This window comes from Neodiprion virginianus, chromosome 5 (assembly GCF_021901495.1).
Source record: "Neodiprion virginianus isolate iyNeoVirg1 chromosome 5, iyNeoVirg1.1, whole genome shotgun sequence".
In the NCBI taxonomy this organism is placed as follows: domain Eukaryota; kingdom Metazoa; phylum Arthropoda; class Insecta; order Hymenoptera; family Diprionidae; genus Neodiprion; species Neodiprion virginianus.
In genome coordinates this window covers 23049278-23071093 of record NC_060881.1, presented here as the reverse complement: position 1 = coordinate 23071093, position 21816 = coordinate 23049278, and the positions used below count along the sequence as shown (strand labels likewise).

General features: G+C 40.3%; 2 protein-coding genes across 2 annotated transcripts; both read right to left on the bottom strand.

Annotated features, from left to right (window-relative positions):
- Positions 1–1624: 1624 nt before the first annotated feature.
- LOC124305602 (cytochrome P450 4c21-like) lies at positions 1625–2138 on the bottom strand. Its single transcript, XM_046765182.1, has 2 exons — positions 2027–2138; positions 1625–1917 (listed from the first exon to the last, which is right to left on the bottom strand). The coding sequence occupies exons 1-2, from the start codon at positions 2136–2138 to the stop codon at positions 1625–1627; spliced, it is 405 nt and encodes a 134-aa protein (XP_046621138.1).
- A 2341-nt stretch (positions 2139–4479) lies between these two features.
- LOC124305601 (uncharacterized) lies at positions 4480–21632 on the bottom strand. Its single transcript, XM_046765181.1, has 26 exons — positions 21472–21632; positions 21174–21352; positions 20976–21082; positions 20818–20908; positions 18986–19171; positions 18818–18887; positions 18493–18619; positions 16357–16435; positions 16032–16147; positions 15795–15863; positions 15488–15677; positions 15176–15355; positions 14797–14977; positions 10407–10487; positions 10066–10244; positions 9868–9974; positions 9710–9800; positions 8564–8749; positions 8396–8465; positions 8069–8195; positions 6630–6708; positions 6305–6420; positions 6079–6147; positions 5772–5961; positions 5483–5662; positions 4480–5234 (listed from the first exon to the last, which is right to left on the bottom strand). Exons 1-26 carry the CDS (start codon positions 21615–21617, stop codon positions 5029–5031), a joined length of 3402 nt encoding a protein of 1133 aa, XP_046621137.1. The 5' UTR covers positions 21618–21632; the 3' UTR covers positions 4480–5028.
- Between the last annotated feature and the right edge of the window lie 184 nt (positions 21633–21816).

The following is a 21816-nucleotide window of genomic DNA, read 5'->3' as shown; positions in this document are numbered from 1 at the left end:
CATGATCGAAACACCAGGTGTGTTCTCAAAGGGTTAAGGTTAATCTAGTGACGGTAGTGGAGATTCACTTTTCCATGAAGAGACGCTGACCTGAACTTGCCAGAACGTGTTTGGAACAGCAACGAGCACATAGGTTAAGCTGCGCCATCCAGCGGTAGATAATTACACGAAACATCAGAACGCTCGTACTAACTAGCGGTAGGCAAGTCGAACGTCAAATCGGAAGATTCGACTAAAAAATCAGCTCTAACTGCGTGTAACTCAACAAAGAACAGCGATAGGCCGCGGAGTACGTATAAACGAGAAACGTACAAGTGAATTATCCTCACACGGTTTACATACAGAAGTTTTTAGGACCAAGAAATTGTAACGTACAAACGAGAAAAACGTACAAGTCCGAAACGTATAACTGAGGTTTCATTATAGTAGATACCAACATTAGAATTAGATTTGTCGAAAGCAGGTATTGGATCAGTCAAAGCTGGGCACGGAGGTAGAAGAGCGACGGCATTATTAACTCGGATGGGAACCCAGGTCTACGCTTACGTTACAATTTTATCGTGTAACCAAGCCCGAATGCGAAAGCTGCGCGGCAGCCTAACGCGAGGTTCTACTCGTTAGATACGAATCATTGATAGCACGAGACCACAGTTGATTGCGGAAGGAATAGCTCGCGAAATCTCGTAACACTTTTTTTACTGATATCTTATTATTCGTAAAAAGTGCGCCGAAGCTGAGCCATTCATTGAAACGAGAAGTGAACTATTTTTTCCGTATCGTCAATACCGGAAACTTACACTCTTTCCAAAGTACACTGATGTTCTTCCGAAAATTTTGCCTGAATCGATTCTATTTTTATTTATAAAAAATCTGACGCGGTAAAAAAAAATCGATTCCACGTCTGTTCGACGTGTAATGGTTGCAGGTAAAACTCCAATGAAGGGAATTTCAGTCGGCCGAGAAAGAACCTCAGGCAGTTGCTTATGCCTCGAACTTTGCAGGGATCTGCAGAGAAGCCTTACCAGCAGACAAGACGTTAGCGACTGCCAGGCTGCTCGCTTACGGATCGTCAGAAAATTTTCACTTGCACGATAAGTGAGCAGTTTGTAAAGAACTCTCCACTTGCATTCGTGTTTCGCTAATCTCAGTATATTGAACGTACTACATCAACTTATGGTAACACCGAATTGTAAAGCCAGCGAGCTTATGAACACCGTAATATTGAAACGTTTTTCTCTTGCGACTAGCGACAACTGTGAGAATAGCAAGTTTATACTCGTGTAATCGGGTGAACTTTGACAATCTATAGCACCTTGGAAATTGAAAAAAGCCCGCCAAGTACCACGAACTGATTTACTTTTTTTTCCCCTGGATTTTCAATTCCATTAGATAGCAGTTGCCATGCCTTTGCTTGCAATAACGCAATGGCAGCAAGGTTCGCTACCACACTTATAGTTGGGCGTCAAAAGTATAGACTGCTTCTATTTCGCTTTAGTCACATCAAGTTCCAATCATGCTTTGATTGTAGATTAACAGACATGTACTTGGCAATAGTATGTGATTAAAATTTTTTTTTACAAAAGGTGAAAATATTTATGTGTGATGTCTTTTTGTGAGAGGTTTTTTATTTTTGTAGAAGGTGCATACATTGTTGACCAGAGAAGATATTTTTGTGAGTGATGACCACATTTTTAATGTACTTGGCAAAAGGTTTTCGCACCAGAGGATTTCTCTTACCGATACAATTTCTTCGACCAGCGCTGAACGGCAAGTAAGAGTACGCTTCCTGTTTTGCGAATCTTTCAGGTAAGAATCTGTCTGGATCAAATTTTAGAGGGTCGGGCCAGTACTTCTCACTTCTGTGAACTACCATAACGTTAATAACAACCGAACTCCCTTTTGTCAAAGTACACTGACCTACGGAATGAGTAATCGTTTGCGGAATCGTACATCACTTCATGTCACGGCTATTACTCAGAGACATCCAATGTCAAACGAATGAATTAGTTGACGAAAGCTGACAAACCTAAATCCAGATCCTCCGTCGCCTTCCGGAAGGTCGTGGTTCCAACGACAAACAGGCGCACAGTTTCTTTTATCACTCTCTCCGTGTACGCCATTCTCGCCAAGACGTCCATCGTGATGTGCAACTCTTCACTGCCGTCGTTTAATACATTTTCTCCGAAGATGTCGCATTGATAATAACCGAACTCCCTTTTGGATCGTTTCCAAATTCTATCTCTAAATGTAATATGACAAACCGATCGTGTGCGCAGATAAAATTCCTGTCTCCGCTCGGAAGTCAGATTCACTCTTTATATACAGTATCTTTTTGTAGTGCCCTCGGAATGATAGAACTTTCTCCCCGCTGCATACTCAGGGTCAGTAATTATTTACCACTCACATAGAACCAGTGATTGCAACAGCCGAATTTACTCGAAACCTATCTCGGGAATTCGATTTGCCTTTAAAATCAGAGGTACAGCCATCGGATTGTTAATTTTCGTTCGATCCTTGTGCGTCAGAATTTCGTTAACGCGGTATTCGGAGTTGCTTGACACTAATGTAGTCAATAATATCCCGTCAGTATTTTTATGTCAGTATGAGTTATCTTGTTTTTATTCATATCTAATTATCATTTGTAGTTGGTTAAGTTTAGGGTCAGTGTTGTGAATATTTTTTTTTTGATTTGACAGATATAAATAGGGAAGGATTACGAATTTACATCGCTACTTCAAACAATGAATTTGCCGGAATTACAAAAGACACAAACAGTAATGAATACATGGGTAACAGGGACGGAATTAATTAGGTAAATTAAACATACAAGAAAAAGAAATCCTGCACTGACAATGAGAAAAATTGTTTCTTTGATCCATCATTCAGTGGCATGTCAATTTTTTACTTTCGTTAATCATACATGCACATTATCAGAAAATTTCTTCCGTTACGTTTTTCAATTTGAAGATATTGGTAGCGGATATTCGGTATAAATTATATTATATCATAAAGAAACCGTTTCGCTAATTCAAACAACAGCATTCGTTACATCAAATTGCAGAATCACATTCATTCTTTATAAAATCATACTCGCATTAAAATACACCAGAATGTACTTAAAAATTTATCAAGGATCACATAATCGGTATTTCATGTTCGGTAGATGGGGAAAAACATGTCAGAGTATTACATTGTCTTTTATGACATCGGTAACATTGAAGAAGCGGATATACATTAGAAAGAACTCATCCATATGTTGCGGTTATGGCAGCAGTTCTATAGTTTGATTAGCCTGGTGTTACTGACCTTACAACGACTCTGATGGATATTGATTTCGTTCTCGCAAATTCTCGATTAGCACAGCCACGTTTTTTTTTTTTGATGTTGTATACGTGGCGGCTTATCCGACAAATTACGCAGCAGGTTATTAACTTTACAATTTCGGTCGAATGTGTGACTTTCTTTTATTCGTCGATGACACGTTGCTTATTACCGATGAATGATTAGGGTGAAGTTAGGGTTTTAAATTCGGTAAATTTGATAAAGAGATTTATGTGATCACTACGAAGAATGGGGATTCATTAGCTTTTAACGTCTCAGTTTGACCCCAGTGTGGCAGTTGTGTAATTCCAGAGGGATGTGTAAGCTAAAGGTTCAGTTTCAATCATGCTTTCATTGTGAATTAACAGAGATGTACTTGGCAGCAGTATATAATTTGGATCTTTTTTCGTACGAGGTAATTACATGACTACATATTTTATCAGGTAAAGTATTTTTGAGGGTGATGACGACATTTTTAATATGCTTGGCCGCGATGAATGATACGAAACCTTCAACCCTTGTCCGAGTACTGTAACGTGGATAATGTTGTCCCTGTAAAATGCATACGTTTTTGGGAATTTCTTGATTCTTAGTGCAACATGGTCCGCAGATCATAGCAGAGTATCATTTTCTTTGACTCTTGGTGTCAAGTGTCTGGTTATTCCGAGCCATAATTCGCCGTGACGCCGCGTCACCTGAAGCGACTTGTATCTTTTTCGACAGACGTAAAACAGGCTTAAGGACCAATTTTGAGAATCAAAGTTTGAGTATTCGACGTCGGCTTTGAGCTGAAATGTTCTTAAAAAAGTAGCTATACTATTATGCGGAGAGAAAATGATTTTTGTCAAGTCGAGACTCAATCTCATCCCTCAACAATCGGACGAGAATTCGGAGAGAAATCCGATTTTCCAAAGTGAAATGTGAAACGCGCCACTATGAAAGCGGCTGCGGCCGAGGCTCCGTTCTGCGATAGGAAGCCGTCGTGAAGATCAGCTTCTACGGTGAAGAAAATACGACTAATTGTTCTGTTAGAAGGAGAAGTCATGAGATAAAAACAGTCATATTCAACAGAAAAATGTCGTCTGATGTTTGGCCGAACCCAAGGGAATTTAGGTTTTGGCATTTCACCGAATGGTGATTATAGGAAAATTGAATACAGTTTTGCAGCATTTACTTTTATAATGGAAATGATTTGGATTTACAGAATATATTTTGAATATAAAAAAATATTGTGCCGACAGTTGCGATTATACAATTTACATGGATTATTATGTCTAGTTGATGAATTAGATTCAGTTAATAATATAATTAGAAGAAATTAGTTCACTCAAAATCAATGAACTTCGATAACCATTCTTTTTTGATTGTTTTCTTTTTACTTTTTGGTACGCTTTGAGTTGCTCAACACTGTACTTTCAATTCAGCAGTTTGAATTGAGTAATATCACTATGAAACGCAAATCTTGTACCCTTAAACCACAAGTATCATGAATTCTACGGTAATGTTGCCTTGAATATCTATGTGCTGTTGGGTGTCAAATAATTGAAAAATATGAGAGAGTTGAGAGAAATGACGAAAATTGTGTGCGAAAATTCTTGAAAAAACAGAACGTTTCTCGGATAATATTGAAAACAAGAACAAGTAAATAACAACAAATAATTTGATAAAACAAAACAAAGTAGAATCACTACCCTTTAGTGGAAAGGATTATTCGCAGGCAATGTTGCTTTTCCAAGAGGCATGCTGTTTTGCGCGTCTCTTAATCCGTACAGTGTCAGGTTCAACAGATTTCAGTAAAAAATCAATTCTTAGCCGCACATCTTCGACCGGTACCACTTTATCCTTAGATAAAACATATTTTCGGAGAATCATTGTGGTCATTATCTTCATTAACATCATAGCGTACTTGGCTCCTTAAATGAAAAAGAACTCGTTCAATTATTGACGGTTATTTCATTTGGTGCATCTCGTAATCCCGTTCTAAACTATGAAAAACAAAACCAAACCATCTCGATGTATTCGATTCAATATTCATTACATTTCGAACATTTTGTCGCTGAAATATACATTGCATATGAAAAAGAATAAAGATCCTGGAAAATCTCGATGAATCGTGAAAACAGTGATTGAAAATCATTGTCAACTTCGCAATATTCCTTACCGATACAATTTCTTCGACCACCACTGAACGGCAAGTAGGAGTACGGTTCTTGTTTTGCAAACCGTTCAGGTAAGAATCTGTCTGGATCAAATTTTAGAGGGTCGGGCCAGTACTTCTCACTTCTGTGAACTCCCATAACGTTAATAACAACCGAACTCCCTTTTGGCAAAGTACACTGACCTACGGAATGAGTAATCGTTTGAGGAATCATACATCGCTTCATGTCACGGCTATTACTCAGAGACATCCAATGTCAAACGAACGAATTAGTTGACCAAAGCTGACAAACCTAAATCCAGATCCTCCGTTGCCTTCCGGAAGGTCGTGGGTCCAACGACAAACAGGCGCATAGTTTCTTTGATCGCTCTCTCCATGTACGCCATTCTCGCCAAGACCTCCATCGTGATGTGCAACTCCTCACTGTCGTCGTTTAATACATGTTCTCCAAAGATGTCGCACAATTCCTGGTACACTTTTTCCTGCCCGATTATAAGAAAAGCGACTAATTGTAAGCAAAGCCTTGTAAGAGGTGCACCACACACAATGCTTGTTTCCGTAAGATCACTACGTAACGTATACTTGAATAACAAACACACCTGAATGTCTTGATGGGATGCCAGCATCAACAAAAAGTAGTTCATCGTCATGGCCGTTGTATCGTTGCCCTAAGAGAGTACAATTGCGCATTCGTGTTTCCAATTGCGAGTTAACAATAGTGTATTTTGTATCTACTGTTCCGTTCTCAATGACTCACAAAACTGACAAGTATGACAATTATTTGAAGCTACGCCGTAATAACAGTATCAAGTGTGTTAGACTTACGGCTGCGATCATAGTATCAACATGATCCCGGACGTCTTTATCCGTTAACGTTTGGTTGTCGTTGGATAGTCTGAAGAGATTTTCTATCAGTATCTGAGGTCCAGCTGTGGAATCATCTGAACCATGAATGATTAGGTAATTAAAAAAAAGACAGCTACCACACCTAACTCATGCACAAATGGCCCCGGAAATCTACAATTATTCGGGTTTTCGTATGCATTTCATCAAAATTGTAAAGCAGAAGGCCTCGAGTACAACTCACTCCTACGAAACAAAAACTCTATCGTGGCACTTTACGACTGCATCCGGATTCTGTAATACTTGCCATCTGCATCTCGTTCTTCATCGGCTGATACTCGTTGATCACCATGCCGGACGATTTTTGCCTTCTTCTGTCGTATCACCTGAAATTAAACAATACGAGGTGGTAACTTGTACGGAGCTTATCCCAACTATTTAGACGTACGTATCAATTCAGATATCTATCGATTAAAGAGCAAGTTCAGATACCGAGTATTCATGCGTGTTCTAGGTAACAACGTACAATTGCCCCAATATGCTTGTCGTGTGTAACGAGCAACGCGTCATCACGGCTGCCTGTTACAAACGACTCCCCCAACCCTGAACGGGAACCCAATTACGCTAGGGAATCCGTGGTAATGATTAAAAACAAACTAAAAATGTACTCTATGACATGTACTCTATGTATCGCTGTCGCCCCGCGAAAATCCGTAGTTATTGCCGCATCGGGAAGACACCGCGACGCGAATTCCGAAAACGGAAAAGCGACGAATTCATCAGCCAACAAGCGTTTCGCGACAGCGAGCGACGATCGGTGCGTCACGCTGGAATCTGAGAATTTTAAGATCCAACAGCCAATAATAATCATGCAATACCGCGAATAATATCGCCTGAATTTCAAACTTTTGGATCAACATAGCGTAGCTCTTCGCTTGACTCTGAACGAAAGCTCGGATCGAATAGTGAAGAATAAAAGTGGGACAGACCAGTATTCCAAAAGTTGCCTAATTTGTGAGACGCGAGAAATCTCCGACAACGGAATTGTCGCTTATTCAATTTCCAGTGATCGAATTCCAAGAGACACGAAGTAACGGCGTGTCGAAGAAGGGTTAGCCATCTTCAAGTTTGCGTGCTAAAAACTGCATGTCATTATCTGTGCTTGGTGGCCGTTGTCTGAGTTTCGCAACAAAGTGTGAAGTCAATTTCGTCATTGTAGCTATCGTCGCGAGTCGCCGAAATATCACGCGCGGGATGAGTGCTTTGCAACTTCTTCGAGATTGTCAAGCGCGGCAAAAGCCCGCGTAAAACGTCACCGTAGACGTCATGAATCGTTACACTTACCGAAGAATGTCATATTTCTATTTGATCTATGAACCTACCATTCGAATCAGCTCAAACACTATGTTTGCCGGCAAGTTGTGACACAAAGTTGAATGTAAAGATGTTCAATACCAGACCGGAATGTGCGCAAATAATGGTGAATGCAAATCCACCGTCAAGTTTGATCATCACTTAAATCGTACTTTTGAACCATATCAAATACGCTACTTAATAAGCCAAAGACATGAATTTTGGGTGAATGATTGGTTCGTGCCCTAGATTGAAGTTGCCCGTGATGTAATCTTGTCTAATTTCCAGTTGAAGTACCGTGCTAAGAATCCGGTCTATAGGATACTTTTTGTCCACAAACCGACACAACCAATGCCTGCCATGATTGTATTAATAAAGATGCCTCGCACTCACTTCGTCAGTCAAGTCGTGCATATACTTGATGTATTTTGTCTGATCCTTGCCAAGTTGCGTACAGTAGAAAATAAAGTCCGGGTACAACCAAGGGCTAACGGCTCGTTTGGCGAAACCAGCCAACACCCTGTGAAGACAGAATCATTACACAATCCGAGGGTTTACATTATTGACATTAGCAAAATATGAATCCATAATTCAGGTAGAATTGTGAAAACAGCGTCGTGTTTCGAATGTTGCCATCAGGTTTCGAGGTTTTGCAATGTAGGTCTAACTAGGCGAGAGCTTGATGTGTTCAGCATGTAAAAGGCTCTTCAATTGACTTACTTCTGAATCGCTTCGTCGTACCAACATTCTTCGCTCTCCTGTGCTTTCAAATTTATGCCCATGGCCGTCACTGTGACACGTAAAATAGATATGAACTAGCCTTGGGTCAGAAAAAATGTAAAATTCACATAAGTATAATTGATTTTTTTCAAATGACAGCCGACCTACCGCAAATTGTGTCCAATGAACACAGAGAAACGTATCGGCATATTTTGAATTCTGGTCCGTCCAAATGCCGCTCCATCTTATTGGCCATTATCACTGACTGAGTGACAAATGTTTTGACAAAACCTTTGAGAGCCACGGAATTGAAGGACGGCTGCATCAGCTTCCGGTGCACTTCCCATTTTGAGGCTGTAATGAAAAAATTCTCGAGTATTCGGCAACAATTTCAGACATCAAACGCGGACCCGTCTTCCAAGAGATGCATATCCATAGAGAGACATGGCCATATGATTTTGATTATGATTTTTGTAACGTTGGTAATAACAATGTATTCATAATTGAAATTCAAAGTTGAAACGATTTCGTCTAGATGACAAAGACTTTCTTGAATCAGATATAACTTGATTAGCTTCGGTTGCTCCGTTCACCTCTCATTACGTTATGTTTTTCACTGATTACAGATCTCGTACATCCTCAATCTCCCAGACCTGGCAAGCAAGCAAATTCAACACGATGATGATGCCGACGGTTGAGATGTTGAAAGAAATGAACTGATAAACGTGATTATCGTCGTCACATTATATCGACGTAGAAACACCGACGATTCACGTCAGCAATTATGGTGATTATTATCACGATTTTGCCTCGGATAAGGTGCACTATAGTAGCAGTATGAAATGAAGTGAAATGTGCTGGGAAAATTGGTATGATAATATAAAAAGACGTGCATCTTCATTTACGCATGTGAAGCTTACAGCCAGATCACTCCCAGGTTCCAAGTTACCACTATTCACCACAATTCGATTTCGGTTGTCCACAATAAAAGTCTTCTATTCGAGTCGACGTAATATTCATAAGTTCATAAAGCGATTCCGCAAAACAATGATAAGATTTTTCGTCACAAATTTTTGAAACCGCACACTTTCCATGCTCAACGAACTTCACTGGGACATGAGGACCATGAGTAATATTCATGTCAATCCGTTTGCCTAAGATATTCATCAACTCGTGAAGAATCTTGAGTTTGTGAGACGAATTCTCACTTCGATACATTATACATCATTTGAAATTTAGTGAGATCTCGGCAATCCTTTCCTGACTCCGATATCTCAAATGAAATTAGATAACAAAGTGACAATCTTCACCTACCAGGAGCGGTGATTAATCCGTCCCCCATCCAAGGTCGTCCGAATTCGTAGAAGTAGTTTTTCTCAATGGTCTTCGGACTGAGGAGTATCTCCTGAAATGACGAATTAACTCAGATCTCAAAATTTCATCCGTTTTCGATTATCATCAGAGTACTTTACCTTTATATGTTTAGGTAAAGTTGTGAAGTACGTTGAATTGTGACCAAACGAAAGTTGAAACGTTGTAGGATAAATTTTCCCCAGTTCAATAACCCTGTTGAACATAGCTGCAATTGCATATTTGACAGAGCCTCAGTATAATGTTATTTGTTACTCAAGATTGGACAGCCAATTCGACAGCAAAAGGATTTTACTCACCTTCAGTGTCGCCAATGAAGAGATACGCATGACCTAGAAAAGGCAGACTTGGAAGTTCCTCAGCATTAGACGGGAAATCGGAGAGCAATACAATTTTCAACACCTTGAGTGCGACGTTGATTATCCGGTACAACACGATGCATGCCACCGAAAGCGTGGCTACCGTCAAAAGGTCCATCCTGCGATTCAGTGAAAACCGGAAACACGGCTCTTTTCATTTTTCCCTGAGATGAAAGGACCCCGCCGAATCCTCACGGAAATTGGCTCCCCGTTTTATTGGCTGGATTTCATTTAAAGTTCTTTTTGACACAAGTCCCAAAAATCAGTAATTTCCGAGATACAGGCTTCGGAAGAAAGGTGCCCAGACGGTTTTGATGTCTACGGCTTCCGTGAGTTTCATGAATTCCAAAGCTTCAAGGAGACTTGAAATGAAACAAATCACTCAAAAAACTTGACGATTGATTCTCAAAGATAGGCAGGAAGTTATGATTGATTCCATTAATAAACTCGTTGGTTGACTGGAAGGAGACGCAACGTCAGATTTCGCGTGAAGAGCGAGACCCTCCGATTGTTGCGAAAATCGACTTGTCCTGTTCTTCACGCCTGTGCGGAGTCTCTACGGATCGGCTGTGCAGTTTTTGAATAATGCATTCGATTTCAAATCCCCCTTGAAGCTTTGTAATTCGTAAAGATCGTCTAATCCGTAGACATCGAAAAGTCCATTAACCCCTCCTTCCGAACCCTATACCTCGGAAACTACTGAGTTTTTGATACTTGTGTGCGTGCGAACTTTTGATCGGGAAGATATGTACTATAATATACTGAAAATCCAACTAAGCCGAGCGGGAGTCAATTTCCATAAGGATTCCGCAGGATCCTTTCATTGAAATCGGCCTGTCGTATCGCAACACCTGTCTTTGTTAGTCTTCACTAAACTCACGTTTCTGTCGGGTAATATTACAAGGCAGATAAGATTCCTGTCTCCGCTCTGATTGAACTGATCTCTAGAACCTGAAGTCAGACTCGCCGTTTATATACAGAGGGGGAACAGCGCATCACATATTACCCCCAGATTGATCATTTTCCCCACTTTCCACTCAAGGCCAGTAATCACTTACCGCTTAAAGAGAATCAGTGATTAGGACACCTGAATTTACTCGAAGCCTATCTCGGGAATTCGATTTGCCTTTAAAATCAGAGGTACAGCCAGCAGATTGCTAATTTTCGTTCGATCCTTGTGCGTCAGAATTTCGTTATCGCGGTATTCGGAGTCAGTTGACACTAATGCAGTCACGAATATCCCGTCAGCGGTAACAAATTGATATCCCTCAAGACAAGAAATTTATTGAGGGTTACGTAATTACAGCGTATTGAATCATCTTGCATATCGGAAGCATCGGCAGACTTCCAAGATCCTGTTCAATCGCTATGTATGTACGTCATATAGAAAATATCGGCACGTATTATCGCATCTCAACTGACAATACGGAAGGAAATAAAAACACCGTTAAAACAATGACACAGAAAAATTTCATGCCACGGAATTTCAAGCGTTAAAAAGCATGTTTGCAAGCTGTAAACACCAAGTTTAGTTTTATCCGTCATTTTTCTGCGTACGTTATCTATGAAAAATAGACATCCGCGATATGTGTGATACGTGTGTATTTTTGTTCGCGAATGATCAAACGCTAAAAATTGAAGATTTTCATTATTTACGCTGTGATTCTCATCGAATAGTTTCTCAAAGCCACGTTTTAAAAATACTTCATCCCTGTCATTTCCTCCAGCGGCCATACTTCCCACACCCATCCGGTAAATCGTAAATTGATTGCGCGTCAAACCACCACTTTATGACTTTAGGTAATAGAATCTTTTTTCTACAATTTGTCAAATCAGCAAACTGGATTCGTTGACTATTGTACACCCAGCACGGTTGTAACAAATCATCGTGTGATGCTGTCACAACGCAGTGACAATTGAAACTGCGATCATCCTCAAGTCCCGGTAAAATGTGCCGGCATTCCAAGCGACGAATATCAAAATAGTTGCTGCAACTGTTAACGTATGCATTGTCAATTTGGTGGAACATGATTTCAAATCAATAAAAGAAGGAAAGCTTCGTGGTCATGATGGGGGGGGGGGGGGGGGGGGGCGGAACTCCGCGCACCTGGACAAAAGTACTCTGTGAACGATTGAAAAAAAAAGTAACGAGAGAATAAAATAAGTCAAATAAAAACATGTTATATGGAACGGAAGTAAATTTCATTGGATATAATTCATAAGCTCATTGGCAGCCGCGAGTGATTTCGAAGGGATGAGGTCATCACTGTCTACACTTTGATCTTCCGCAATGATTATTTAGAATCGCGGAAATAACTAAGCTAATGCTATGCCTCTGTGACGTGAAATGCGAAGACACACGAGCGGTAATTTTATCGTGCAATGCGCGTCAGGATAATGTTGAATTTATTTGAATTTGAAATCATTCATTTGAATCATTTGTTTCACGTTAAATCACGCATTTTAAATGCTGTCCCAGTGGAATATATGCCTTTTTGGGAGTCTCCTAATTCTTAGCGCAACAGAGTCCCCAGATCCTTAGCACAGTATCATTTTCCACCCTCAAACCTTTGGCCGCTTCCACTTCATCCATTGTCGAAAGGTATTCACGGAGAATCGTCGTATTCACACAGGAAATTCTGTTCTTAGCCAGTCGTGAGCAATTCAGTCGTCGTAGACGAGAGTCAGTAGTCTATACTGGCACGACATTACGTGAAAAGTTGGACCTAAATCGATACAGACATCAGTCCAGAATCGCGCGTCACGTCAATTCCGCTAATAATCAAGTGACGGGTTATTCTGAACCCAATTTCACCGTGACGCTTGTCTATCGCTCCGCGTTTCGTAACTACAAATACCAAGCCATACTAAAGACCGTGACTGGCTCGTTGTCAGGATCGGGTTCACGATCGCCTCATCATCCGTATTCCGCATATTTTGCGAATGTTCAAAGAATCAACGATTTCGACGTATCGGATAATTCGGAAACCAACGTGAGAAAGCAGCCAGGTTCGGCTCGATTTTGGCAACGGGTGCAGCTATAAATAAAGACACGAGTCATCCTATTCAATGACTCAACAGAAACAGGACGAATAATCTTGAAATGATCGATCAACCAGATCCTAAAAAATGTTCATCAGAAGTTACCACTACGAGTTCAAATATAAGTAAAAGAAGTAGGCAGCATAAATGAAAGAAGAATAAGCAGACAGCAGAGAAAAAATGCATCTCAACGCAAATATTGTCAAAAAGTAGCAGCAATTTTGACCCGAGTCAAAATTTAGACCCTTCCATAAGCCTGTAGCTACTACACAGAGCATTATTTAGTATTTTTTGGTCCTTACGTCCTGTTCGGAAACTTGAGAGAGCTATTTCTTTCATACTTGGACCCCTTATTATACCTATTCTGGTACTCTCTGTGATGCTCCTCTCATATGAGAGCCGTTTGAATGTCTTGAGGTCCTTAAAAAGTACTACAGTGGTGTCCGGATTGATGATTATATTATTCTACTTACTCGGAATAATGAGATAAGATAAGGGACCAAGGTTGCGAAAGTACGATAATTCAAATAGCAATGCTTTATCTATTACCAAAGTAATGAGTAATGGATTCGAAACCCACTAATCATTACCACGGCAATTGGTTTCACATTGTAATTATACACGGAATGACTGTTTGGCATTTTAATTTACTTCGTTCTGGCAGAAAGATAATTACTGGACTACTTCTAAGCGCGTAAACAGATCTGCATACATGATATACAGATTGCCTGTTCGTGAAAATGAATTTCACATATTTTTACGAGGGCGCTGATTATTTGAACAGTGGATTGTAAATAATTCCGTAAAAGTCGAACAAGATCGATTAATATTCTGTTTTGATGATTGAAAAACATCGTGTTTGGAAACAGGTTGGGAAACTGTTTGGAAAGTGTTGGACACGAAAAACAATGAAAAAGTCGATATTTCCGAAGATAGAGACATTATCGTGATAAGAAATATTAATAATCATGCTCTGGTCGGATAATGAAAAATATTTTTTTCAGCATTTAATTTTTACCATGACAGTAATTTAGACTTATGAAATTATGCCAGCAGTTGCGGCCGTACAATTTATACGAATTATTATTTATAATGAATGAATTTAAATCAGTTATTAATATTGTAACAACAAATTTATTCACTTGAAATCAATAAATTTCGAGAGTCATTCTTTTTTCCGTTTTTTTTTCCATTTGTTCTTTAAATTACTCAACATTGCACTTTCAACTGATCAATTTTTATTCAGCAATATCACAATGAAATGAAAGTTTGCACCCTGCAGCCACATGTATCATAGCTTGTACAGTCATATTTGCTTGAATGTATACGTGCTGCTGAGTGTTAAATATTCGAAAAATATGCGGTTGTTCAGAGAAATTCTTAGAAAAACAGAACATTTCTCACAAAATATTAAAAACAAGAACAAGAAAACAACAACCACACGACTGATCATATCCAGAATTTGATGACTCATAAGTTTAGAAAGCCCCGTTGATTGGGAGTAAAATCATACAATTTCAACGTTGGTAGGATTGTCGAGTGCGGAATTTTTATTTAATCGCATCAGCACGAAGTAAAATCACTTTCCTTTTGTGGAAAGTATTATATTCGCCGGCAATGTTCCCTTCCTAAGAAGCATGCTGTTTTGCTCGTCTCTTAATCCGTACAGTGTCAGGATGGACAGATTTCAGTAAAAACTCAAGTTTCAGCCGCACATCTTCGACTTGTACCACTTTATCCTTGGTTAAAACATATTTTCGGAGAACCGTTGCGGTCATTGTCTTCATGAACATCATAGCGTACTTCGCTCCTGAAATGAAAAAGAACTCGTCCAATCATTGAAAGTTATTTCGTTTCTTCATATATTCAGTTTCATATTCATGTCATTCCGAACATTTTTTCACTGAAAAATACAGTAAATATGAAACAGAATAAAGATTCCGAAAAATCTCGATGAATCATGAAAACAGTAATTAAAAATCATTGTCAACTTCACAATTTCCCTTACCGATACAATTTCTTCGACCAGCGCTGAACGGCAAGTAAGAGTACGGTTCCTGTTTTGCGAATCTTTCAGGTAAGAATCTGTCTGGATCAAATTTTAGAGGGTCGGGCCAGTACTTCTCACTTCTGTGAACTCCCATAACGTTGACCATGACCGAACTTCCTCTTGGCACAGTATGCCCACCTATAAAATGGGTGATCGTTTGAGAAGTGACTTGATGCACCTTCTACAAATGACATGTAACTTAATTTCACGGGCGATACTCAGAAACATTCAATGTCAGAAGAATGAATTAGTTGACGAAAGCTGACAAACCTAAATTCAGATCGTCCGTCGTCTTCCGGAAGGTCACGGGTCCAATGACAAACAGGCGCATAGTTTCTTTGATCACTCTCTCCATGTACGCCATTCTCGCCAAGACGTCCATCGTGATGTGCAACTCTTCACTGTCGTCGTTTAATACATGTTCTCCGAAGATGTCGCACAATTCCTGGTACACTTTTTCCTGCCCGATTATAAGAAAAGCGACTAATTGTAAGCAGAGCCTTGTAAGAGGTGCACCACACACAATGCTTGTTTCCGTAAGATCACTACGTAACGTATAGTTGAATAACAAACACACCTGAATGTCTTGATGGGATGCCAGCATCAACAACACGTAGTTCATCGTGATGGCCGTTGTATCGCTGCCCTAAGAGAGGACATTAATCGTAAAATTACTCATTGATGCCTCCTATTGCGAGCTGACAATGATGTAGCATGTACCTACTGTTCCGTTCTTAATGAATTACAAAACTTACATGTACAACAATTTTACAAAACTGCGCTGTAATTACAGTATTAAGTACGTTATACTCACAGCTACGATCATAGTATCAACATGATCCCGGACCTCTTTATCCGTCAGCGTTTTGTTGTCGTCGGACAGTCTGAAGAGATTCTCTATCAGTATCTGAGGTCCAGCTGTGGAATCATCTGAACCATGAATGATTAGGTAATTAAAAAAAAGACAGCTACCACACCTAACTCATGCACAAATGGCCCCGGAAATCTACAATTATTCGGGTTTTCGTATGCATTTCATCAAAATTGTAAAGCAGAAGGCCTCGAGTACAACTCACTCCTACGAAACAAAAACTCTATCGTGGCACTTTACGACTGCATCCGGATTCTGTAATACTTGCCATCTGCATCTCGTTCTTCATCGGCTGATACTCGTTGATCACCATGCCGGACGATTTCTGCCTTCTTCTGTCGTATCACCTGAAATTAAACAATACGAGGTGGTAACTTGTACGGAGCTTATACCAACTATTTTAGACGTACGTATCAATTCAGATATCTATCGATTAAAGAGCAAGTTCAGATACCGAGTATTCATGCGTGTTCTAGGTAACAACGTACAATTGCCCCAATATGCTTGTCGTGTGTAACGAGCAACGCGTCATCATGGCTGCCTGTTACAAACGACTCCCCCAACCCTGAACGAGAACCCAATTACGCTAGGGAATCCGTGGTAACGATTGAAAACAAACTAAAAATGTACTCTATGACGATGGTTGCTAATTTGAAACTCTGAGAGGAAACGCTGTGAGGACAGGTGTATGAATAAAACTTTGAAGTTGTTGTTTGTTTTTTTTTTTTAAGGATCAACGGTGACGTCAGCATAGTCACATGATGAATACGTGAGGACGATTCGAAAATCGATCGATGATTGTAACAGAGAAGGACGACAAGCATTAGAGAAATAAGAATAGAGGAGGAAAGGCGGCTAAAAGAAAGTTTACGGCCTGTTGGAAGAGAGAAATGAAATGTAAGACCACGACCTTTCGCTCTCTGCTAATAATTGAATAGAATTATGCCGAAAATAATACTAATACTAATAATCCAATCTACATCTTAGAAATAAATATACCCGAAGCAAAACTCGGCACTTCGCCGTGCGCAGCTCTGCGTGTCTACCGCAGCTCGTTGCGCGCTCTCCGAAAACTACCGCGTGTCGGTTTTCTGTGTCTGTCACATCGATTCACTTTCCACTGAGAAACCCTCCATACACAGACGCGCCGTGATAAGTTCCTGACAGAGGGTGAAACCCAACTTCTTTCTCTTTCCGATAGCGAGACACTCCTCCTCGTCCGATCGCCTTCACCTTTCCGACTCTGCGAGGCTACGGAAGGAGCACGGACTTGAAGCTCTGCAGCAAAGGACACCGAGGCGGACGGGATTTCCGTCGGTGTCGCCCCGCGAAAATCCGTAGTTATCGCCGCATCGGGAAGACACCGCGACGCGAATTCCGAAAACGGAAAAGCGGCGAATTCATCAGCCAACAAGCGTTTCGCGACAGCGAGCGACGATCGGTGCGTCACGCTGGAATCTGAGAATTTTAAGATCCAACAGCCAATAATAATCATGCAATACCGCGAATAATATTGCCTGAATTTCAAGCTTTTGGATCAACATAGCGTAGCTCTTCGCTTGACTCTGAACGAAAGCTCGGATCGAATAGTGAAAAGTAAAAGTGGGACAGAACAGTATTCCAAAAGTTGCCTAATTTGTGAGACGCGAGAAATCTCCGACAACGGAATTGTCGCTTATTCAATTTCCAGTGATCGAATTCCAAGAGACACGAAGTAACGGCGTGTCGAAGAAGGGTTAGCCATCTTCAAGTTTGCGTGCTAAAAACTGCATGTCATTATCTGTGCTTGGTGGCCGTTGTCTGAGTTTCGCAACAAAGTGTGAAGTCAATTTCGTCATTGTAGCTATCGTCGCGAGTCGCCGAAATATCACGCGCGGGATGAGTGCTTTGCAACTTCTTCGAGATTGTCAAGCGCGGCAAAAGCCCGCGTAAAACGTCACCGTAGACGTCATGAATCGTTACACTTACCGAAGAATGTCATATTTCTATTTGATCTATGAACCTACCCTTCGAATCAGCTCAAACACTATGTTTGCGGACGAGTTACGACAAAAAATTTACTGCGAAAGTGTGCAATCCCGGAACAAAAATGTGCGGAACGGAAATAATGAGAAATGAGAATACCGAAAGAAACGAGTGTTGAATCCAAATCCATCTTCAAGTGTTATCATCACCTATATCGTCATTTTACGCCACGTCAAATTCGCAACTCAACATATCAAAGAAATGAATTTTTGGCGAATGATGTGTCCGTACGCTAGATTGTCATGCCCTGAAAGTAATCCCGTCTAATTCCCTGTTCAAGTACTGTGCGAAGAATTCGGGTAATGGGATACTTTTCGTCCACAAAATCACTCAACCAGTACCTGCCGTAATTTTATTAATAAACATGTCTCGCACTTACGCTGTCCGTCAACTCGTGCATATAATTGACCTGTTTCATCAGGTCCTTGCCAAGTGGCGTACGGTAAAAAATAAAGTCTGGGTACAGCCAAGGGCTAACGGCTCGTTTGGTGAAACCAGCCAACACCCTGTGAAAACAGAATCATTGCATAATCAGAAAGCTTGCATTGATGACTTTAACAAAATACGAATCCGTAATTGTGGTAGAATTCTTGAAACTGCGTTGTGTTTCAAATAAAGTTGTTAGGTTTCGGGTTTTGCGTACAAGGTGTAATTGAGCGAGAGGTTGATGTGTCAGCGTGTAAAAGACGCTTCAATCGACTTACTTCCGTATCGCTTCGTCATACTGACATTCTTCGTTCACCTGTGCTTCCAAATTTATGCCCATAGCCGTCGCTGTGACACGGAAAATAGATATGTACTAGCCTTGGGTCAGAAAAAATGTATCGTTTACATAGGTATGATTGAGTCTCCCCAAATTGCACCCGACCTACCGCAAATTGTGTCCAATGAATTCAGAAAAACGTATCTGTATATTTCAAATTCTGGTCCGTCCAATTGCTCGTCCATCCTCTTGGTCATTATCACTGATTGAGTGGCAAATGTTTTGACGTAAGACTTGAGGGCCACGGGATTGAAGGACGGCTGCAGCAGCTTCCGGTGCACTTCCCATATTGAGGCTGTAATGAAAGATTCTAGAGTATTCGGCAACAATTTCGTACATCGACGCGGACCAGTCCCCCAATAGATGCATCTCCGTAGAGACACGGCTGAATACATTTACCGGTCAACTATTCTCAATTGTGAAATCCAAATTTTCGACCGATTGGAGAGTCTGATCACACATGCGACGAACAATGGATAGTTTTCAGTTTCAATATGCGACGTATGGAATTCCATTTTCCTCAAGAACGAACGGGTCGTACAGTAAGGTTGAAGAAGTGTGGAAACAAAAACGTGATAAAACAGAGATTTGAATCAGTGTCACCGAAGCTAACTATATGTGAGGAAATGATTGATGTTCGACTGTACAGGTTTCCGTGATGGCAGAGAAGATGTTTAAATATTGAAATTCGACTGCGTTCACCTGATAATTTCAATTACATCATAAAAATCTCAGTATCTTAGTATTGGTTCACCAAAAAGTTCATAATGCTTGTCTTATTCTAATAAACAATAGCTCATTTCATTCGCAAACGAATTCTCAATTAATCTCTTTAACAATTAGTCAAATGGTAATGAACAGTAACGTATATTTTATTAAAACACAAAGTTACCGTCGGCGAATTATTACGGTTGCATATACCGGAAGTTCCTTGCCAAGTGACGCAATGAACAAAGAATCTGTCTGACACGATTTGTAGGAAGTTGATTTGCGAATAAAACGAGCTACTTTCAAATGCAACGTGAAGAACATTGCGTATTTTCTAGTGGAAAAATAATTGAACAATACGTTTTCTCTAACGATCTTAATAACAATGTATTCATAATTAAAATTCAGAGTCAAAACGATGTCGTCTGGCTGTCAAAGACTTTCTTGAATTAGATTCAACTTGATTAGCTTCAATTGCCCCGTTTAACTCTCTTTACGATGTTTTCGATCGCACACGTTTGTCACCTGATTCTACGTCCCATTCATCCTCGATCTTCCACCCCTGGCAGCAAAACGAATTTACCATGATGACGATGCCGATGATTGAGATGTTGAGATGTTGAGAGAAATGATCTGATAAACGTGATTATAATCGTAACAACGCATTGACGCAGAAACACTAATGATTTACGTCAGTAATCATGGTGATTATTATCACGATTTTGCAACAGATGAGGTCTATCAGTACCGTTACGAAATAGGGTGAAATGTGCTGGAAAAATTTGTATGAAAGTACAAGGAGACACGAATTGTCATTTACGTATGTGAAGCGAAGCGTGCAGCCGGATCGGTAATAAGTTCGAAGTTACTACTGTTCACCAGAATTTAATTTAGGTTATTCGCAACAAAAGTTTTTCGCTCTAGCCAACGTATGATCTATAAATTCAGAAAGCAATTCGAGAAACCAGAGGTGAGATTTCGCGTCACTCGTTTTTGATATCGCACACTTTGTTAGCTCGACGAACTTCACTGGAACGTGAGGACCATGAGTAAGAATCGTGTCATTCCGTTTGCTTGAGATATAAATCGACTTGTGAAGAATGTTGACTTTACGTGACAAATTTCACTCCGATATATTGAACATGATTTAAAATTTCGTGAGATTTAGGCAATCCTTTCCTGACTCCGATATCTCAAATGAAATTAGATAACAAAGTGACAATCTTCACCTACCAGGAGCGGTGACTAATCCGTCCCCCATCCAAGGTCGCCCGAATTCGTAGAAGTAGTTTTTCTCAATGGTCTTCGGACTGAGGAGTATCTCCTGAAATGACGAATTAACTCAGATCTCAAAATTTCATCCGTTTTCGATTATCATCAGACTACTTTACCTTTATATGCTGAGGAGAAGTTGTGATGTACACCGAATTGTTACCAAACAGAAATCGAAACGACGTAGGATAAATTTTTCCCAGTTCAAGTATCCTCTTCAAGACAACTGAAATTGCACATTTGACAGAGCCTCAGAATAATATTATTCGTTACTTAAGATTGGTCAACGAATTCGACAAAAACAGGATTCTGCTTACCTTCAGTGCCACCGACTAAGAGGTACGCATGGCCTACGAAAGGCAGACTCGGCAGTTCATCGGCATTAGGCGGATATTCGGAGAGCAATACAACTTTCAACAGCTTGACTGTAAAGCTGATTATCCGGTACAACACGAAGCATGCCACCGATAGCATGGCTACCGTCAAAAGGTCCATCCTGCGATTCAGCGAAAACACGGCTCTTTTTATTTTCCTCCGAAATGTGTCGATGAAATTTCATTGAAATCGGCCTGTAGTATCGCAACACCTATCTCTGTTTGTCCTCACTGAACTCACCTTTCTGTCTTATAATATACAACAGGCTGAGGGTAGACAAGATCCCTGTCTTCGCGCGGTTTGAAATGATCTGTGGAACTTGAGTTCGGATTCACCGTTTTTATAGAGTCGGGAAACAACGCATCACGTATTCCCCCCAGAATCATTGAAAATTCTTCCCACTATCCACTCAAGGCCAGTAATTACTTATCGCTCACACAGAATCAGTCAATGGGACACCTCAAGTCACTTGATGCGCTTCATAGAAATCCGATTTGCCTTTGAAATCAGAGGTACAGCAAGCAGCTTGCTAGTTATCGTTCGATCCTTGTGCGTCAGAATTTCTTTAACGCGGTATTCGGAGTT

Bases quoted from the DNA above. Each gene is read 5' to 3' on its own strand.
- LOC124305602 (XM_046765182.1), bottom strand. From the start codon at position 2,138: ATGGACGTCTTGGCGAGAATGGCGTACACGGAGAGAGTGATAAAAGAA. The intron at 1,918-2,026 runs GTTTGTCAGCTT...CTCATTCCGTAG, and splicing joins GACGGAGGATCTGGATTTAG to GTCAGTGTACTTTGACAAAA.
- LOC124305601 (XM_046765181.1), bottom strand. From the start codon at position 21,617: ATGATTCTGGGGGGAATACGTGATGCGTTGTTTCCCGACTCTATAAAA. The intron at 19,172-20,817 runs GTAGGTGAAGAT...CTTTCATTACAG, and splicing joins CGGATTAGTCACCGCTCCTG to CCTCAATATGGGAAGTGCAC. The intron at 14,978-15,175 runs GTAAGGGAAATT...TTTTCATTTCAG, and splicing joins TGGTCGAAGAAATTGTATCG to GAGCGAAGTACGCTATGATG.